The 19,335-nt window shown below is 39.0% G+C and overlaps 1 protein-coding gene across 3 annotated transcripts; it reads left to right on the forward strand.

Moving 5' to 3' along the window:
* The first annotated feature begins 375 nt into the window (after positions 1-375).
* LOC149841251 (O-fucosyltransferase 7-like) lies at positions 376-9,795 on the forward strand. Of its 3 annotated transcripts, none has more exons than XM_090003717.1 (12): positions 376-819; positions 3,344-3,439; positions 3,750-3,849; positions 3,925-3,992; positions 4,507-4,595; positions 4,711-4,891; positions 4,985-5,113; positions 5,185-5,318; positions 5,417-5,630; positions 8,821-9,005; positions 9,112-9,207; positions 9,281-9,795. In XM_090003717.1, the coding sequence occupies exons 1-12, from the start codon at positions 655-657 to the stop codon at positions 9,444-9,446; spliced, it is 1,623 nt and encodes a 540-aa protein (XP_089859843.1). In that variant the 5' UTR covers positions 376-654; the 3' UTR covers positions 9,447-9,795. The 3 variants fall into 3 exon arrangements, with proteins under 3 accessions (XP_089859843.1, XP_089859844.1, XP_089859842.1); XM_090003718.1 differs by having other exon boundaries at positions 381-819; positions 3,347-3,439; XM_090003716.1 differs by having other exon boundaries at positions 384-819; positions 4,675-4,891.
* The last annotated feature ends 9,540 nt before the right edge of the window (positions 9,796-19,335 follow it).

Raw genomic sequence — 19,335 nt, forward strand, 5'->3', positions numbered from 1 at the left:
CAGTTAATCTGTGTCCCTTCTCGATAAAACCAAGAAGTGGTTTGTGGTTTTAAGATCAAGCTATTGTTCCCCTTTCAACACACAAGAAAAAATGATCTGTTAATCACTTTTTAAGTCAATCATTCCGCAAGGTTTTTTCATATTTTTTTTGTAAATCTGATAGTAAGTTCTTCAGAGGATAATCTATCATCAAATTATACATTTTCCTTAATTATTTTATGGTTCATCACAGCTTAAACTTTAATAGCAATCTGTTCATTTTACTGTGTATCTTTTAACTTTTATTATGAACAAAATTTATTTGTTTAGTTTCAACCATGTGGTGCCATGTGGACTAATTTAACAAGTATACTTATTGACTCCCATGTCCCAGAGAGAGAGAGAGAGAGAGCATGTCTGCGTGAAAAGGAGGTGGGGAGGGGTGGGAAGGAAAGCGAAAGAGCAGAGCACCACCGACGAGCTCATCTCCCCCATTGAATCGGTTGCCACAGAAGCAGAAACGAAGTTATGAAGATGGTTGGGATTTGTTGGGGGACAGAGGAGTAGGCTTGTGTGGAGAGAGAGAGAGAGAGAGAGAGAGAGAGAGAGAGAGAGAGAGAGAGAGAGTAGGTTTCTGGGTGGGTTTGTGGATGAATTGAAGAGGAGAAGAAGAAGATGCTGCAGCGTCGACGGCTCTCCAGACTCCGAGTGCCGAGTAGCGTCTCGCTGCTGAGGTTCGTCTTCCTCTGCGCCCTCACCGCCATCTCCCTTGCCGGACTCCTCTCCTGCCACATCTTCCCTGCCGGAAAGGTCGCCGGCCGTCATATCCCTCTTGCCAAGGTGATGGCTTGCTCCTCTCTTCTTCAAAGAGATTCTTGTCTCCTCTTTTGTTGGTTGTGGTGCTATTCTTTCTTCCTTCTCTTTGTTGTGTCTTGATTGGTGGATGGTTCTTGGGGTTTTTGGATTTTGTGTTTCTCTTTTTGCCTGAATAATGGGGTCCTTTTAGTCTGTTTCTGGGCTTCTGTGGATGGATGGGGTCTATTAGGGAGTCTTTGTAGAATGGGAGTCTTTGTTTTGGGGTTTTTGGCACTCTGCTTCTTGCGGAGATCTTGAGAGTATGGTGTTTGTTTGTATCTGGATTGGGTTTCTTGTGCTCTGTTCCTTACCTTCTTGTGGTTTCGATAGGTTGTGGGCATTTCTTCTTCTTGCGGAGATCTTGAGAGTATGGTGTTTGTTTGTATCTGGATTGGGTTTCTTGTGCTCTGTTCCTTCTTGTGGTTTCGATGGGTTGTGGGCATTTCTTCCTCTTTTGTCATTTGGTTGTGGATTTTTTTCCTCTTTTGGGGTTTGCTTTGAGTGTGCTGTTTGGGAGAAACTGTGTGTTTCTTTCTTTGGTTGTTTTGCTTGATTATGACTTCTTCAGTAAGTCTTGAGTTGAGTCGATACGGGTGTTTCCATGTAGGAGTGTTTTTTTTTGCTTTATGTGTGGTTTTTTGCTTTTTGCTTTATGTGTTGGTACTCTGTGGTTTTAAGGTCTTCGATGTCTCCTTTCTGGGTTATTTGATATGTGGTAAGAGAGCCGTTGAATTGAAACTTTTTTTTCTTATTCTTTCTTTTCCTGGTTGGGATTGATTTTCTTCTTTTTCCATAGTTTGTGTTATGGGGAGAACTAATGATGTGGTTGAACAGACAACCATCTGGAAGATTTATTCTCGAAAAAAAAAATCACCATCTGGAAGATGGAGGGTGCATATAGTTTGGTTCAATCTAGTGCTCTTCTTTAAACAGTTAACCTTGTACACTTGACCAGAAAGAATGATGAAAATTTGCGCCTGCCAATAACTGGGTCAATTTGGCAAAGAATTTAAAGCCTTGATGAATCTCCCATTTCTTTCTGTATGTGCCCTGTGGAGTGAGAGCCAGAAGGGAATCAAGAAAAGAAGCGATGGTAACTCAGTTATTTCTTGAGCAAGTCAGAACTCATTTCCCCTATTCAGGTTTCTGTTAATTATTGCGGTCGTTGTTCAACTTGGTATGCCTGATGCTTGTGACTAGGGGTGCACACGAGCCGGGTTCGAGCAGAGCTTTGGCTCCAAAGCTCTGCTCGACATACTTTTTGACTGCTCAGCCCTGGCTTGAGTTCGAAGCTGGGCTTGAGAATTGTTGTACGAGCCCGGCCTGAAGCCGAGCTTGAGCCTGGCTTGTCTCGGCTAGTTAGGTCAAGAACTGTTCCTGAAATGGGGGCAGATTTAGCAAAGCCTGCGAGTCGCATGGAGAGCCTGCCATCACAACCAATCTTCTAGCATCATTCATACATCCTTCTGAAGGAGAATAATATTAACAAAGCGTGTGAATCACCAGATTGCCCTCTCCTCTGCAACAGCAAGAGAATAATGTTACAGAGAGAGATTAGGGGTGGGAGGAGGTCTCACCATTGCCAAGAGGCCCAAGCTCATTCAGTCATCCCCGTCGGCATTGATGGTAGCGCATAGAAGAGAGATTGAGGGAGAGGAGAATCGAAGAGGGAAAGCAAAGAACAGGGCGCTCAAACCTTCTTGCTGAGAGAGAGAGAGAGAGAGAGAGAGAGAGAGAGAGAGAGAGAGAGAGAGAGAGAGAGAGAGAGAGAGAGCTCACCCACAATCTGACCATCACTGCCTCAGTCTGGCATGCTGGCCTTGTTGTCGCCTACAGCACATGTAAGGGGAGAGCCGAAAAGGGAAGACTGTGGAAGAGGCGAGAGGGGAAGTTTCCTTTCGTCCCTAAGCCCTAAGCCTTAACCTACATCCGTTGATCATTTTAAGATCAACGGTTCTGATTAAATAATGATATATCTTATGTATATTATACAATATAAATAAGATATACTTAAGTTATTAAGCTTGAGCTTAATCGGGTTAAACGAGCCATAGTGGTTGTTCAGACCCGGCTCGTTTATGAGCCCAAGCCTGTGCTTCCTGTACGGGTTCGGCTCACTTAATGATTCGGGTGAGCCCGGGTCGGGCTTAGGATGAACCGATCCCGATTGGAGCTCGGGCTAACCTGACTCGTTGTGCAGGCCTACTTGTGACTCTGCAATTGATGATGGGGTCTTCAGAAATGGGATTATTTGATTGCTTATTCTGTTCATTTCTTGGCTGTGGTTTCGGTTTCTGAGTTTATGTTTCTTGAATTCAGTAAATGCCTACTGATAACGTTGGTTGTTACCATTTGTGTTTCTAACCCTGGATCTCACCAATGTTCCAAAATTAAATGTGTCACAGATGGTTCTTTTGCTGTTTCTTGCTTCTTCTGTCTGGGTAGTTTTATTGTTTTTGATGATTGATGATTGGAATGAGATAAGTTTCTAATGAGCCTTGTTATTCAGCAGCATGAAATTGCAATTGAGAGACGGATTAGTGAGTTACACTGGACTACTGAGTCTTCTCCCCCACAGTTGCTAAAAGAGTCCCCTCCACAAAAGGTGATTCTTCATCTAAAGACCAACATCAATACTTTGTTCCATGATTGTTTGCGAATATTTTATTCAGCTTTGCAATTTTTGTTTATTTTTAAGTGCATTATCCTATGAGTTTGTGATATTTATTTCTTTTTAAAAATCAGTGCCTTGTGTCCTTAGAGCACATGCATATCTTAGAATCACTTTTTTCATAGTTGCTCTCTGTCGTCACTGTGTTTACATTAACGCTATCTGCTTCAGCGATTGTGGCCTATGTATTGATCCCAAAATGTCTGTTTCTGTTTCTCTTTTTTCACTCATTTGGACTTGATAGTTGGATAGAGTCAATGGCATAGCGGATCTCAACAAACTGTGGAAGCCTCCATCCAACCGTAATTTTGTGCAGTGTGTGGAAGCAAGTGAATCATATGCAGGTAATCAGGTGATATGCTCTTTGATTGGTGGTAATCTTAGACTGTGGGGCATGGTTTTGAATGTTACTTTTTCAGGTCCTGATGGATCAAAAGGATACCTACTGGTTCACACCAATGGGGGACTCAATCAGATGCGAGCTGGTGTAAGTAATTCTCCTTTCTATAGGCTCTGGCACTTGCTATTTCTCTAGACTACAGTTGGAAAACTTTTTGTCACTTCTAATGAGATCTTAACGTGCGGATGGAACGATAGTTCAATAGGTCACTATGGTTATTTGCCTGAGCTGGAAATTTTAAAATTTATTTACTCTTTATCTGGTCGCAGTTGAAAGATAATGAGCCTATTACCTCTCAGTACATCTTACATCTGTAGTAAATATGCTATTATCAATTGTTTTCATTCTTTGTCTTTCGGACTTGTGAGATGAAAATGTTATTTACTAAAAAAGCAAAGTGTACCCAGAAAGAAAAGGACAAAGATGTATAAATAACAGTTTCTGAAAGATGACATCATCTCCTCCCTGTTATCAATCTGAAATATAATATTTGTAAGCCATTCAATGTCATTGTTGAAAATGTTAATTTATTAAGAAGGTGATCTGGTCTGGAATTTATTTCTTGTAATTTCATGATAATGAATGATGCAATACAATGCAGATAAGTGACATGGTAGCTGTGGCCCGTATAATAAATGCCACTCTTGTAATCCCAGAACTTGATAAACAATCATTCTGGCAGGATTCAAGGTACATTAATCATCTGCTTTTGTGCTTCTTATTTCATTACTGTATTTTAATTTTATAGTGTAAATTTTTTCTAATGCAGTTTAGTGTGTTTTTATTCCATTTATTGGAAGTTCAGCAATTTCTCTGATGTATTTGATGAAGAGAACTTCATAAATTCATTAGCCAATGATGTTAAAGTTGTGAAGAAACTACCCAAGGAGTTGTTAGCGGGACCAAAAATACTTAAGCATTTTCGGAGTTGGTCTGGAGTGGAGTACTATATGTATGAGATTTCTCCTTTATTGGAAGGTTATCAGGTGTTCATTGGTTCCCATTCTAATTTCTTTTAGTTCCATAATGAAATCTTTCAATATTCGTAATTAAGCCTTATCTTGGTACATTTTATATAGGTAGTCCAAGCTGCAAAATCTGACTTACGTCTCGCAAATAATAATTTACCTTCAGACATACAGAAGTTGCGATGTCGAGCTTTCTATGAAGCCCTTCGGTTTGCCCCCAGAATAGAAGCATTGGGGAAGGTCAATATTTGATGTTATTAAGTCTTCAAATTATTTACATGCTGTGTTCAACTTCATTTTTATGGTTACAGTTGCTGGTTGAACGAATGAGGTCATATGGTCCTTATATTGCTTTGCATTTGCGTTATGAAAAAGACATGCTTGCTTTTAGCGGCTGCACATATGGTTTGTCGTCAGCTGAAGCGGATGAGCTCACAACTATCAGGTAGAATGGTTGGGAACTAAGAAAAGATGGTGCCATGTACTTGTTTATGTATAACTGAACCTGTTCTAATGGTATTATATTTGTGAAATATTCTATAGACAAAACACTGCACATTGGAAGGTGAAAGATATCAACTCTGAGGAACAAAGGGCGAAGGGATATTGTCCTCTAACACCAAAAGAAGTTGGGATATTCCTTAGTTCTCTTGGATATCCGTCAAATACTCCAATCTATATTGCTGCAGGGGAGATTTATGGTGGTGATTCTCATATGGCTGATCTGAAGTCCCGCTTTCCCATTCTAATGAGCAAGGTATGGCACCTTCGTTCTGTTCCTGGGTTTTCTTCCTCAACTTTGTTATTCATCTTTTAGCTTTTTTATATTAGAGTATGGATTAATCTTGCTTTCCTTTTCTTGATAAGATTGGTACTTCAAGAAAGGGAATCTCGGTACATGGAGAAGGTTATGATAGACTGAAAATAGTACTGAGAATGGAGTTAGGCACTATCCTTCCATCTGTTATTATTAGGAACCTGATGCTATAGATGTTGCAACACATGTTTTTTCTCTCTTTTCCTCTTTAAATCCCCCCCCTCTCATCAGGTGCTTGAGTGGGGTTAAACCTCAACATATAATAAGAGCAATCTTGTCTAAATAATTTCACCTCACTCACACAGGTAATGCATACCTGTTGCGGTGTTAGCAAAACCTACTGATGTTGTTTGTCACTACATTGCTTACAGATAGCCTTGTTTTTTGACCAAAATATGCATGTTTGAGTTTGTAACTATGTCCTTATGTGTGCGTCTAATTACCTTGCATCTGTGATCCAAGAATAGATCTTGTTGTGGGGTCCACGGGATACCCCCATCCTCTCCATCAGTCCTATGTCAGATTTCAGATCTGAGCAGTCGGTAGCACCTAGTATTATTGTGGTGTCCTGGCTGATTGATGTCTGGGAATGATGATTCAGAGTAGTTTGGGCTGGAGTGCTTCCTTACACAGTGTCACCCCTTATCGTTATATCAGTGATTATAGTATCTATATTATGACTGGAAACTGATAATTAGATTATTATTTTCATTGTCGTTATTATTACTGTTTATAATCATCTTGGACTTTGCCTAGACTTTTGGGCATGTAGAGAAGTCTTGTTGAATCTGGCAAGTTTGTCCTGGTCGCTTGCTAGCTATGTCACACGGACTCTTCTAACAGGGCACCGCACCCGCGTCGCACCTGCACCCAGGCGGGTGCGACACTTGGACATAACTTCCTTTGTGTTAGGTGAAGTGACTAACCACACTGAGGTCCATTACTATCCAAAAGTAGATTCATTTAACCCTAATCAAGTCCATTTTTATCTATATTATATATATATATATATATACACACAAATACACATAGTGTTAACTTAAAACTGTTATATATATATATATATATATATAATCCTCCCCGCACACCCACACCCAAGTTTTTTTAAAGTACTGCATCGCCGCATCCGCATCCGCACCCACACCTATGTGACATAGCTTGCTAGCCTGTGTCTCCTTACTGAGGCTTTTGATGAATCCTCGCAGTGACTATTTGGTCAACAGTGACTAAGAAGTTGCTGCATGTCTTGAACCTTATCCTGGTATTTCAAGTTACGAGTTGACCAGCACTTGTGGCATCTTGACCTCTGGATTTGTGTATCCTTTTCTTATTTCATTTGTAGTTGGTGGGTGCTGGTTAGTGAAGTTCATAAAAAAAGGAAAAAATCTAAAAGAATCAGTATGTGCTACTCTATTTACCAATTTGGTTTCTTTTCCCTTTGGAGTATATACTTACTTTTAAGCTACCATGCCATAGTTAAATTTTGCTGTCTTATCCTCGTCAGCAATTGCTCTGGTTCTGGAGCTGGTCAATGTAGATTTTCAGTAGAAGCTGTTTGGCTGACAAGGAGTTTAAAAGTGACATTTACAAAATAGTCTTAAGCCCAAAAACGCATTCTGAAAAGACCAGTAAAAGGTGGTTTTCAAACTAACTTTTTAGATTTAGGAGTTAGGACCTCCTCTTGACGCCCATCATCCCCCTTTCCTTTGAGTCATCCTATCAGCCTGCTTCTCTGTCAACTCCTACAACGTTTTCCAGTTATGTAGTAGTCAGAAAATAATGTTTTGTATATGTCACTGTCTGCACATTCCAGCCATGGAAACTTGGTAGGGAAGCCAAAAAGCTGTTGCGCAGAACCGTCTCCACCATTTTCTGATCACATTGGTGGTGGTGGTAGTAAGAATATGACAATGACGGTGGTGATGGTTCTATGACGTGAAAATGAAATTGATTCTTAGAAAACTGCAATGGCATTGATGATCGTGGGTCGAGGATGTTCATGATGGTGGTTTGTGATCACCTTGACGGTGGCTATAACAGTGATGTCGGTGATGGCAATTTTGATGGTGACGAGGTTGCAGTCATGGTGTTACATGATGATATTTTGATATGAAGATGACTGTGATGCTAAGGAGGTAATGGTGGTGGACGATGGTGAAAATGATACAAGAAGAGATGGTTCAATGGTGTTGCGGGTGGTAAATAGTAATGGTGGTGGTCTGAGATGAAAATTCTTGAATGTTAATGGGATGAGAGAATGGTGCATGAGGATGATGATAAAATTAAAGAAAAATGGTTTTTCAATTAGGCAGGTTACAAAATAAACTTCCTGGCAACCGGACATATTCAGTTGTCTCAATCTCCATTCTGAAATTTGGTTTTGAAAAATTACTTTTTAATAAATTTGTTTTCAAAAACAAATTTGGGTAATTTACATATAGGTGCCTAACATATGGTGAATTTATGTTTGGCTGCACAAAGTTTAAAAAATTCAAAGGAGTCACCTAACTTTTTCAGAAATTGCTTTATTGGCTGCCTGTGTTACTCTTTGCCTCTGAATTACTTGTTTGCCTTTAACTGTAGCTACACTTGTTTGTACCTGAAAAGTTACATTTAATAATTTAGAAAAAAGAAAGGTGCAACTGTTGTTTTTAAAAGTAAACTAGAGTTTGGTGAACGAGAAATGCTCAGGCAGTCACCTGAGCAATTTCCTGGAGAGTTAAGGCCTTAAGGGCTTATTTTAGATATTTGAATCTGAGCAACTAAAAGTAAATTAGGTGCCTGTATGTAAATTACCCAATAGATTTATTAAACATTAGTTTTCCGAGAGTGTCATCCAAAAGGGGCCTAAGTAGTTCTGCAGTTATGTAGATGGTGACCTTGTTAAGTCTAACATGGTGTATTTTCTCAGCTTGTATAACAAAAATGCGGGAAAAATATATGTTCGTTTTCCAACATCGTGGGAAAAAATAAATACTATTTCATGATGTCCAATATTGTTGATTAAGAACTCTTTTGCTTCTGTCAGTTCTTATATCTTTTTGATCAGCATAGTAGATTTCTTTCTGCCTTCGTCCATGCAATCCGAGATTCTAGAGATCATTGTTTCTTGGTTATCTTGTTTTCCCAGGAAAAGTTGGCATCTCTGGAGGAGCTTGAGCCTTTCACAGACCATGCATCTCAAATGGCCGCTTTGGACTATATTGTCTCGGTAGAGAGTGATGTGTTTGTTCCATCATATTCTGGCAACATGGCAAGGGCAGTTGAAGGACATCGTCGTTTCCTTGGTCACAGGAAAACAATTTCTCCAAACAGGCAAGTTGATGTTTTCACTTTGTAATTTGTATCATATGCCTCCAAAGGTTTATCTCACATTTTCTTCCTAGGCTTGCATTTACACCTCTGTTTTTTTCTTTTTCAGAAAAGGGCTCATACACCTCTTTGACAAAGTTGATCGGGGATCGCTGAAGTCGGCCAAAAAGTTGTCTGAACTGATTATCGAACTGCACAAAAAGCGGTATGCGAAAATTTCTTGTTATGCACACAGATTATTGATATGAGGCTGAGCTAAAATCGTATTTGTTTCACAGGCAAGGATCACCGAGGAAAAGAAAAGGACCCATTTCAGGAACAAGGGGAACGGACCGGTTTCGATCGGAAGAAGTATTTTACGAGAATCCGCTTCCTGATTGTCTCTGTCGTAAGGAAATGCTGGGTATGTCCTCTACAGACGGTTCTGCCATGGGGGTTAGATAGGCTGCTACTGCTTAGAAACACAGCAGAAGGTGTTTTGTTTTCTAGCTGGCTACTCATGTACATGATATAGGCTCAGGTCGATTTATTATTTATTCTCACTTTCAGAATCATTGTCCCATGGAAGTAGAGGGCGTCGGGGTTGTATATTTTGAGTTACATAGCAGGCTAGCAAATTCACTGTAGATGTTAGGAAGGAAGAGTTTGGTGTTGGTATTGCCAGCCACAGATCTTCAAGGGATCCCACGTTATGTTGGTGTGTAATTGGGCAGGTCCTCATCATGTATTTAATTGTATTGGAAGAATAAAATGGAATAAAGAAATTCTTTTCCTGGTGATTTTTTTTTCACGAGTAGAACGAAATCTTTACTAATTCGGACAGGCTATTGCTTTATTCCAAACTGTGTATTTGATCCTGTATGCAGGGAGAGTTATTGTGTGCAGGTACACAATCCGCACCTCAGGTCCATGGCCAGATGCATTGGTTTTATATGCGTTCGGTGTGCCAACTCTGCTTACCAACTTATGACTTATCATCATCAACAACAGAAGTTCTTTGGATGTGGTTAGAGTTTCACGGCTGTTTGCCACTTGGATACCAAGGATATGTTTGTGTTTTTCAAAAGTAAATAAATCACATGAGATTTGGAATCTCATGTGATTCCAATTCTCATGTTTGGTTGGCGTGAAGAAAAAAGGAGAAGAGGTGGTCCATGCCGAAACAGGGCCTTACCGGATGAACCCCTATTTTGATTGATTTTTTCGGCGTGGTAGAGCTTGCCAGTGGTGGTACTCCAGCAAGCTCCCCCATTGGCTGTCCTTTCTTTCGATTGAAAGCACACAAAAAAAACATGAACAAGAAGGGGATGACTGGAACAGGGGCTCGCCGACAACAGCCCCTGTTTGATCGTATATGGGGCAGTGGAGCTTGCTGGAATTGAGATTCTGGCGAGCTCTGCCATGCAACCAAGAAAAGAAAAAATAGAAAAACAAGCGGTGGTCCATGTTATCGAGATGGTAAGGGAATGGCTGCCGGAGAGGACCCCTCGGCAGCGGGTGGAGAAGGAGACGGTGATTGGTTGTCTATGGTGGTTTTCAGGCTCTCAAAATCCATGGCAGGATGAGAGAGATACAATGGGGGCTTTGATAACCCAACGTTCACATTTCATTTTGATTTCAAATCGTATCATCACATTTATATATAAATGCGAGATTTCAAATTTCATTGGTGGAGAGAAACCAAATCATATTTGATTCAGTTTCTCACACTAACCACCTTTTTTTGTTTGGAGGGACACGAGGTTTGGGTCCATAAGAGAATCATCATTCAAATGAGAGAGTGATTCTCATGTGATCGAATCAAACATGCCCCCAACTCTCTTATTCTATCCAAGCTTGAGACTGACACTGATAGGTCCAAGCGGGTTTACCAACTCAGCCATTTGACCCTTGACAAACATATTAAGTCAGGTTCCTGTCCCTATTCTTCACTTGAATAGAGACTGTATTGGCATGCCCATTGCATCAAGGTCACACCAAACATATCCGATATGCAACTACAACTGTGTAGAGACTGTATCAAACCTCCATTGTCAAGTTTAAGAGCTCATGTTTTTTCCAATTTCTCATGGTGCTTTCCGGCAAGGCCTGTATGTACTGGTTTCTAGCTACTTGACTCGTTGAAAGTGAGTTTAAGATACCACTAAATTTGGTGTGGTGTTGGTTGGTGCGCTTCATGGTGGGCAGTGCAACCTGAGATACTGTCAACTGTCAAATGCATGGAGATGACCTTTTTTTTTTCTTCCTTTTCATAAAGGACGGCGAAGCCACCTGCAGACCAAGAGACCTGGAAGCGCTGGACTTATGCCTATCAAACCTATGGTCGCTTTTCTGATGGTGTAAAACGGTAGCAACGCCCCTCGAACCCAGAGAGTCATCTTGCTTCGGCTTAATGTGCAAGAGGTCTGACACCCATAGGATTGGAATCTGCGCAATGTTATGGTCTGATCTGTTGTGTAGCATGGCTCACAATAGTAGGGCTGGAAACACGACTAGTCACTTGTGGCTTGGCTGAGGCTCGGCTTGTTACGACTCTTTCGAGCTCATAAAATATGTTTGATGAGTTGTTTTGAAAGCTTAGTCACCCGAGCATGAAAAAAGAGTGTTCGTTTGTTCATGCATTTGTGTATGTGCCTGTGTGTGTACAGTTGGTTGAGCTTTTGGCTTGCAGAAAATAGTCTACAGATAATGTTACTGGTGACAATTAAATGAGCCAGCTTAAGCTGATTGTCACGACCGCAGGCTCGGCTTGGCTCTTTATCAGCTCAAGTTGGCCTCTGTCTCACATGGACACACTCCAAAGCATGCAGGACACGTCTTTTTTGTGCCCGTTAGAAACAGTATATAAGGTGTAGGGATGGCAATGGACTGGGGCGGGGGAAGAGGTCTCCACCCCCTCTCCGTCTCAAAATCCTGCCCTCCATCGCCGCTTCCATCCCCGCATGGGTTTTGATTTTAACCTCCATCCCCGTTTCATGTACCCTCCATTCCCGGTTCGAATGGGACGAGGCCGGGATTGGAGACGGGGACAGGGCGGGGCGGGAAAAAGCATAAGTCCATCCCCGCACGGGTTTTGATTTTAACCTTACCCCCGTTTCTTGTCCTCCATGCCTGGTCCAAACCGGGCGAAGCGGGGCCAGGCCCCATTTTCCTCCCGTCCACTGCCATCCCTAAAATAAGGTGATTAGACACGGGCATAAGTTGAAGTATTCCTGTGGCACAGGTTGGCCTCAGTGTAAACAAACTTGCAATTATTCTCTTTCCTATACCACTCGCTGCCCCACCTTTTTTTTCTTAGTAATTATCACCACGCCCTCTTTTCACCACAATCCATCGTCCTTTTCCTTTTCTTCTGAACTTAAATACAATAATCAATTGTTTAAAAGACAAGGTTAACAATATTCAAAAATCATGCTAAATGTGAATCCAACTCTAAATTTTGTGCACAATCCAAATCCAATTCAGGATATGGTATATACACTGTGTTACTAGATCTAGCAAAATCAGACCTAACTCAAGGTTTTACATGTAAAACTTGTAAACGGACTGGATTAGATCTGAATCTTTTCCATATCTGAAAGTAATCCCAATATGTAAATCGGAATATGATCCGAAAATACTTTCCGATCTTATTTCAGGAATCTTTATCCAGGAATTAAGTGTCGGATTTGGAGTGAAGGTCTGACCAAATCCAATCCGTGTTTGCACCCTTACAAATTAAGTAAAGTGGAAAACTGAAAATTCTTTTTTAATTTAATGTTTTTGATCTGAAGAATGGAAGGAGATTAATCAATGTGTTCACGACAATGACTCTGTTACTGTAGTTCTTCACAATTTTTTTTTATTGTTATTCCTAATCACATGATCTTTTAAAAACTTGTGATAGTGCTCAAGGTCATTAAGCCTTTTACTGCAAGCAATTTCTTCATTGTTTAAGTCTGACTTAGATGCATCTGCTTTAATGATTTTTAATTACTCTTTATTGAATAAAAAACCATTGAACGAGAACCAAGGGTTTGACTTCCTAAATGTCATTCATGCATCATTCTCACCCGCCATTATTTGTCCTATATCATCAATGTCTTGTCCTATCCTATCGTTTTAGATACCTACTCAGTCGATATGGTATAGCTATCATCATTGCTATCACCTGATTTTTCATTGTGGTCATTATTACTACTACCTTAAATGAACTGATTATCTACACAAACTAAATCAAAATTTATTGTATATATCATTCTCTTTTCTTTCATGCATGCAATATTCCTACATTTCTAACTTTTAGTACTAGCAATAAAAATAACATGCCCAACTCAAGCATAAATTAGAAAGTCCAACAACCTTTACCTAGATTTGTCATCTGCAATGAAAGTTTGTGTGTTATCAAAGTTACTACGATAAAGATCACAAGCACTAGTTTGTCCATGTGGCTCTACATCCTCTTTAATGATCCTCTCATTGTTAACTATTTGGGACAGTGAGATGTTCTCCAAAGAACAATTTAATACATAAAAGTGTCTGAGATAGATGCACATCATTGATAAGATTCTCATCATTTCTTTCATTAATTGGTTCTTGTAAACTGCTTATAATTGCTTCTTGTACATCATTTTTTACTGCTTCTTACGTAACTTTACAACCAATTTCTTGTTTAACTTCGCAAACAATGGTTTCTTGATTAGCTTTATTAGTACCTATAATTTTACTAGCAAGTAAATATCACCACTATATAACATTGATTCTAGACCATCATCGTCCAATACATGTATATGAGATATCAATGCGATAAATTCTTTATAGTTGTTGTTTTTGAAGATTAATATAGATTTTCAAATAGGTTGATTAGTGCTATAGTAAAATACCCTTACCTTTTCAGAAGTCATCATAACTGCCTACACCAACCACATAATATATTATTCAGTTAACAACCATTCAAAAAATCAACAACCCACAATAACCCACAATAACCCTCGTAACCCCTACTCAATGGTTGTGCACAATCAACCCCAACCACATCTACAAGAGGGGGAATGACCAAGATTTGAAAAGATCAACACATAGACTGACACCTATTGACAGAAGGGTGATTTTTTTGTATACAAATCACAACAAGTATTGGATCAATGAACATGCAGAGGTCTGCCTGACCTAGCTTGACTGTAAAAAAAAATAACAATATATATATATATATATATATATATATATATATATATATATATATATATATATATATATATATATATATATATATATATATATATGTGTGTGTGTGTGTGTGTGTGTGTGTGTGTGTGTGTGTGAAAAAACTCTAAACATAGTAAACCCTAAATAGTAAATCTGATGCCAAATTTTAAATAAAATATAAGATTACATAAATAAAACATGCATAATAGGAAAACATACATAATATATCCATAACAATAAAAAAATACTATAAGACTATTAACTACTCATATCTAAAAAAAAAAGTTTAGAAACAATGGAATCGCCAAAATGGAGAAAAAAAAACTATCTGAAAAAGTCGTTAAGCGTCAAAATAGAGCGAAAAAACTTTCACAAGAATCATTACAAGGGTACAAAACATTTTTTTAAGGTTCTAGAGGGAAAAGAGTTACCACTCTTTTCACATACAAACAAAAAAAAGAAAAAATGAACACAAATGCCTATATATATATGTGTGTGTGTGTGTGTTAATTTCACATGCTAAAATGGAATCTTGCATCACTTAAAGTCGACAACATGTAAAAGTCCATGAATACCGCAAACTTTTATAAATTTTGCATCGAAAGACAAACCATCTCAATCACCAACTTGAAACTCTTTACAAAATTCACAAGTAATGTATTTTCACAAGTAGTGTCATGATATTCGTACTATTTGTGTGAAATTCACGATTTCGGCAGAAATATCGTGCAAATTTCATTTTTAGAAAGATTTAGCGAGATTAGGATGGTATTGCGCTCTAACATGCAAAAATCGAGAGATCCACTCGTGCTAAGGATAAAAAGGTTCTAAAAATCAAGAACTTACAAAATTGGACATCGGGCATATTTTAAAATTTGTGGGGCATTTGGAGAAACACATCAAATTTGTCTTACAATAAAGTCATTTTCTATTTATTATATGCAACCATTTTTATTTGAAAGGGAAATTGGTAATTTTGCACTAAAATTACATAAGTGCTTTGTAAAAAAAATTACAAATGCCCAAAGAAATTTATAATTATCTAAAAATCATGTGATAATATGTCATTTGAGAAAAAGTTAAAAAGGAAAAACCTTTTTGCCTCAAGTATCTATACCTTTGATTTTATCATATTTGTTTAATTCATATTTATAATTTATTATGATATGATTTTGAAAATAAATTATTGACTAGAACTTAACTTTGCTCGCCAAGAGATATGATGCAAGATTAAAATCTTGGATCCTTCACTTAGGTTAGTGCACCCAATGAAGTTGTCAAACGCTTGCCGAATGAGGTATGGTACTACCGATAGCATATACAAATCAAACAAGAAATATCTTTTTAGAGTTCTAGAACAAATTGGGCAGAATCATTTGGGTCGAACATAGAACCTGCTCGACTAGTAACGGTTTACATTTTTATTTTCTTACCTAAAAGTCCAAAATCCATGTGTTTCTAAGAAAGAACATAGATTTCTTACGCACCAAACTAGGGGTGTCAATGGGTCAGGTTTGACCCTAACCTGACCAGTACCAAACCCTATAGGGTCGGGTAGGGTTTGATGATAAATAAGAATGTTTGATTAGAATTCGGGTTGGACCCGAAGGGTCCGATTAATATATGGAGTTGGGTATGGTTTGTGAAATTTTATTCCAGACTTGAGCCCGATCCAAGTTTTGATTAGACTAAGGTCTGTAAATTTTCAATGTAAGTTAAAAAATATCAGTTTATCAGGTATGATCAGGGTTTGGTTCATGCAATTCATATAGGATTCAAGTATGATTTTTCTTATAGTGGATTCAATTAGACCTAAGTCAAGACCCGATGCCAGTATCTCAAATTAGGTGTGGGTCTCTAATATTCGCCAAAATTTTAGTAAGTATTTTAATGAAATATCAAGGAATTCATCTATTGAAAAATTGTTTTACACTCGTGAATTTCAAACATTTAGCAAGTTATCACTATTTATGTTTATTTATTAAATTTGGATTTATGAAGTTTAAAAGCATTATTTGGGTTTGGATCTCGATAGAGGATCCAAGAGCATTAACCCACACAAACTTAAGTTTGAATTATCCATTTGGAACACACACAATCCACTGGATCTTAAAAACTATTAAAGTTTGGATCCATGGGAGATCCAAATCGATCAAAACCCACGTGATTAAGATTTGGATCCATTTGGTGGATTAAATCCAAATTAGAATTTAATTTTAGTTTGGATCTTAAAGAAGATCCAAATTGATCAACCCATGTAATTAGGATTGGATCTAGTTAGTGGACCAAATCTGAATTAGAACTATTGAGTTTGGACCTTGGAGGGGAGCTAAACTCAAACGGTTACATCATAGTTTTTTAGACTTTGGACCCGCTCCATATGGATCTCTGAATGTTTTAGGATGAATGAACCGACCCAAATGGATTTGGATAAGGTTGAATCCATATGGGGATTTAATGGGGCTTGAGATTTAAACTTGGGTACGGGTTGAGTTTGGGTCCACTAATGGATTACTAAACACCCTCACCATAACTCACATGGGTTGAGGTTGGATCCAAATGGACCCAACCCAAACCCTTCACTTCCACCTCTCACCTTAGCACCCTTCTTCCCATTCTCCTCTCCCTTATCCGCATACCCCACCTCAACCACCTTCTCTCCCCCATTCTCTCGATGATTTATGCATGACTCCATCTCCCTTTGACAATAAATACCCCTCTCTCTTCATTTTTCTCATCTCTCGTAAAACCAAGTAACACCCCTCTCTCTCTGTGCTTTTCCTTCTTTTCTGTGAAAACACAATGGTCGGACAACCATTGCCACCCCTCCTCTCTCTCTTTTGTATTCTCTTATGGATGGGAGGTAGGCCAGCCACCTGCTGCCGCCTGCTCCCTATCCTCTCTCTGTTTTTTCTGGTAGAAAGCAGAGCACCACCCCTCCTCTCCTCTCTTTGTGTTTTTGGCAGATAGGAGGGTGCCACCCCTCCTCTCCTCTCTCTATTTTTTCTGGCAGATAGGAGGCACCACCCCTCCTCTCCTCTCTCTGTGTTTTTGGTAGACAGGAGGGTCACACCTCTTGTCACCCTTCCAGACAGACAGTAGACATGCCCGCCCTACCAATGCCTCCTTGTCACACCTGCCTCCTCCCTCTCGGTTGTCTGAACCGAGCCCGACTCAACCAAGCTTCACTCAACCTAGCCAAGTTTTGCTCAGCCCAGCTGAGCTCGGGCTGTGAAAGGCACAACCCTAGCATGCTTGCAGCCGCCCCGCTGAATCGCCGTCGAACCATTGTCTTCTCCACTGCTGAACCAGACCACAGCTCGACCTAACCTAGTGTCACCCTCATTTGGTTCTTCTTTCGCGGTTTCCTTTGCCACCACCATCATCAAACATGATTTAAATGCATTTCTTCACATGTGCACATTTTCTTACTTGCAATGCGAATATCCAGACACTCGCATGTCTTCATCCATATTCAATTCCATTGGCGTGGGCGATCCATATTGCGCATTTTAGAAGGAAAAATTCCTGCAAGTACTTTCAAGATTTTCCTGTTTCTTGTAAAAACTGCATGGATTATAAGGTAGGAAAAAATATGACAAAATCATATAATTGTCCGGTATTATTTCATGCTTGTTAGTTACACATATGTTTGAATATTGTATTTTTAAATATTGATAGAAATAATTTCTTATGACTCATCTTCAGGTATACCACGTAATAAAGATCCCACCTATAGTCTAACTTCTCTCACCTACACTCTTCGCAAACCAAAGCCCACAAAAAAATATGAGAAACTATGTTAAACAGTTCTCAAACTACTATTAGGAGGAACATAGTACATAAAAGAGTTTTCGTTAGGAGTAGTGGGTTTTTGAAATATGTACTGTTATGAAAATATACTAGTTGATTATGCTTAATTTATGTTTTTTCTTATGCTCATGGTATTATAAATCATAATATGACTTGTTTATTTAAATTTATGAACCACTGACTTAAAATATTAAAAATTTAAGATAACTCATCGAACAAATGGAGATCTCTCGAACGAGTGAGCAAACCAGTGAAGATTCATCATGGAAGCCTTAAACAACCACCTCAAAGCTGTGTGGAACCAAGTATAAAATCAGAAGGTGCCTATTACACCCACAGAGGCAAAACTTTCAAGGTGTTGGATCCTTCAACATTGGCAAGAAAAGTCGATCTAGAACTGTCAGAAAAATGAATCGAAGAGACTAAGCAAGCTTTCAAGGTATTGTTCATACCGAATGCTAAAAAATTTGCCTTTAGCAAGTATAGGTTGAAGGACAATGCCCAAACATGTTGAACTATGTCAGGAAAGCATGAGTTTGGTGGACTATACTACCAAATTCTAAAATTCAGGATGGTACTACCCATAACTTTTCACTGAGAACTGATAAAGGGTGGATAAATACGTTCGAGAACTAAAGAAAGGTTTTCGCTACAGAGTCATGACTAGCATGCCTTCGACTTTCCTCGATGTCATAACAACAACGACTCTACTGAACGAAGTGTGGGAGCACTTCAAGGAAGGGTAGGCCAAAAAGCCCTTTGAAAATAATGAAGGATATAAAAGGATGTTTTCCGGTGGTTGGATGCTCTGACTACCATTTTAGAAAAAAAAAATTGGAGGGAAGAAGTTCATCTCTCTGGCTAAAAGGTAAAAACAATAAGTAGCCTAATCTCACCAGCAATTAAACCCAACTTGTTCGAAATACAACCAATCTCACTTTGGGCAGCCATGCCCCTGTAAGATGAGAGACTACTATGCTCATGAGTTTCGTAAGAAGGCCACAAATGAGCTGAGGAGAACCAATGTAGGATGCCGGTCATTACAACAGCCACAACTACAGCAACAATAACAAAAGAAGGTGGTTGGACGTGTCTATGCTATCTCAATCCAGCAATTGACAAATGGTAACTTTGTGCAAGGTATAGTTTTGGTCATTGGTCAAGCGATCATTGTTTTATTTGATTATGGTGAATTTTGTTAAACAATTAAGAGTTAACACTGAACCCAAGCATATACTCGATGTATATAGTTCTATCGGTCATTTATGCATAAATTTTGTACCAAACATAAGTATTAGATATAAAAAGTCTGCCTCCTGAAGTATTGATACTTGAT

This window comes from Nuphar pumila, chromosome 4 (assembly GCF_984573655.1).
Source record: "Nuphar pumila chromosome 4, dmNupPumi1.hap1.1, whole genome shotgun sequence".
NCBI classification, from domain to species: Eukaryota; Viridiplantae; Streptophyta; class Magnoliopsida; order Nymphaeales; family Nymphaeaceae; genus Nuphar; species Nuphar pumila.

Excerpts from the sequence above, each read along its gene's own strand:
- LOC149841251 (XM_090003716.1), top strand. The coding sequence starts at position 655 with ATGCTGCAGCGTCGACGGCTCTCCAGACTCCGAGTGCCGAGTAGCGTC. Across the intron at positions 9,006-9,111 it reads AAAACAATTTCTCCAAACAG|AAAAGGGCTCATACACCTCT; the intron begins GCAAGTTGATGT and ends TTTCTTTTTCAG. Across the intron at positions 9,208-9,280 it reads ATCGAACTGCACAAAAAGCG|GCAAGGATCACCGAGGAAAA; the intron begins GTATGCGAAAAT and ends TTTGTTTCACAG.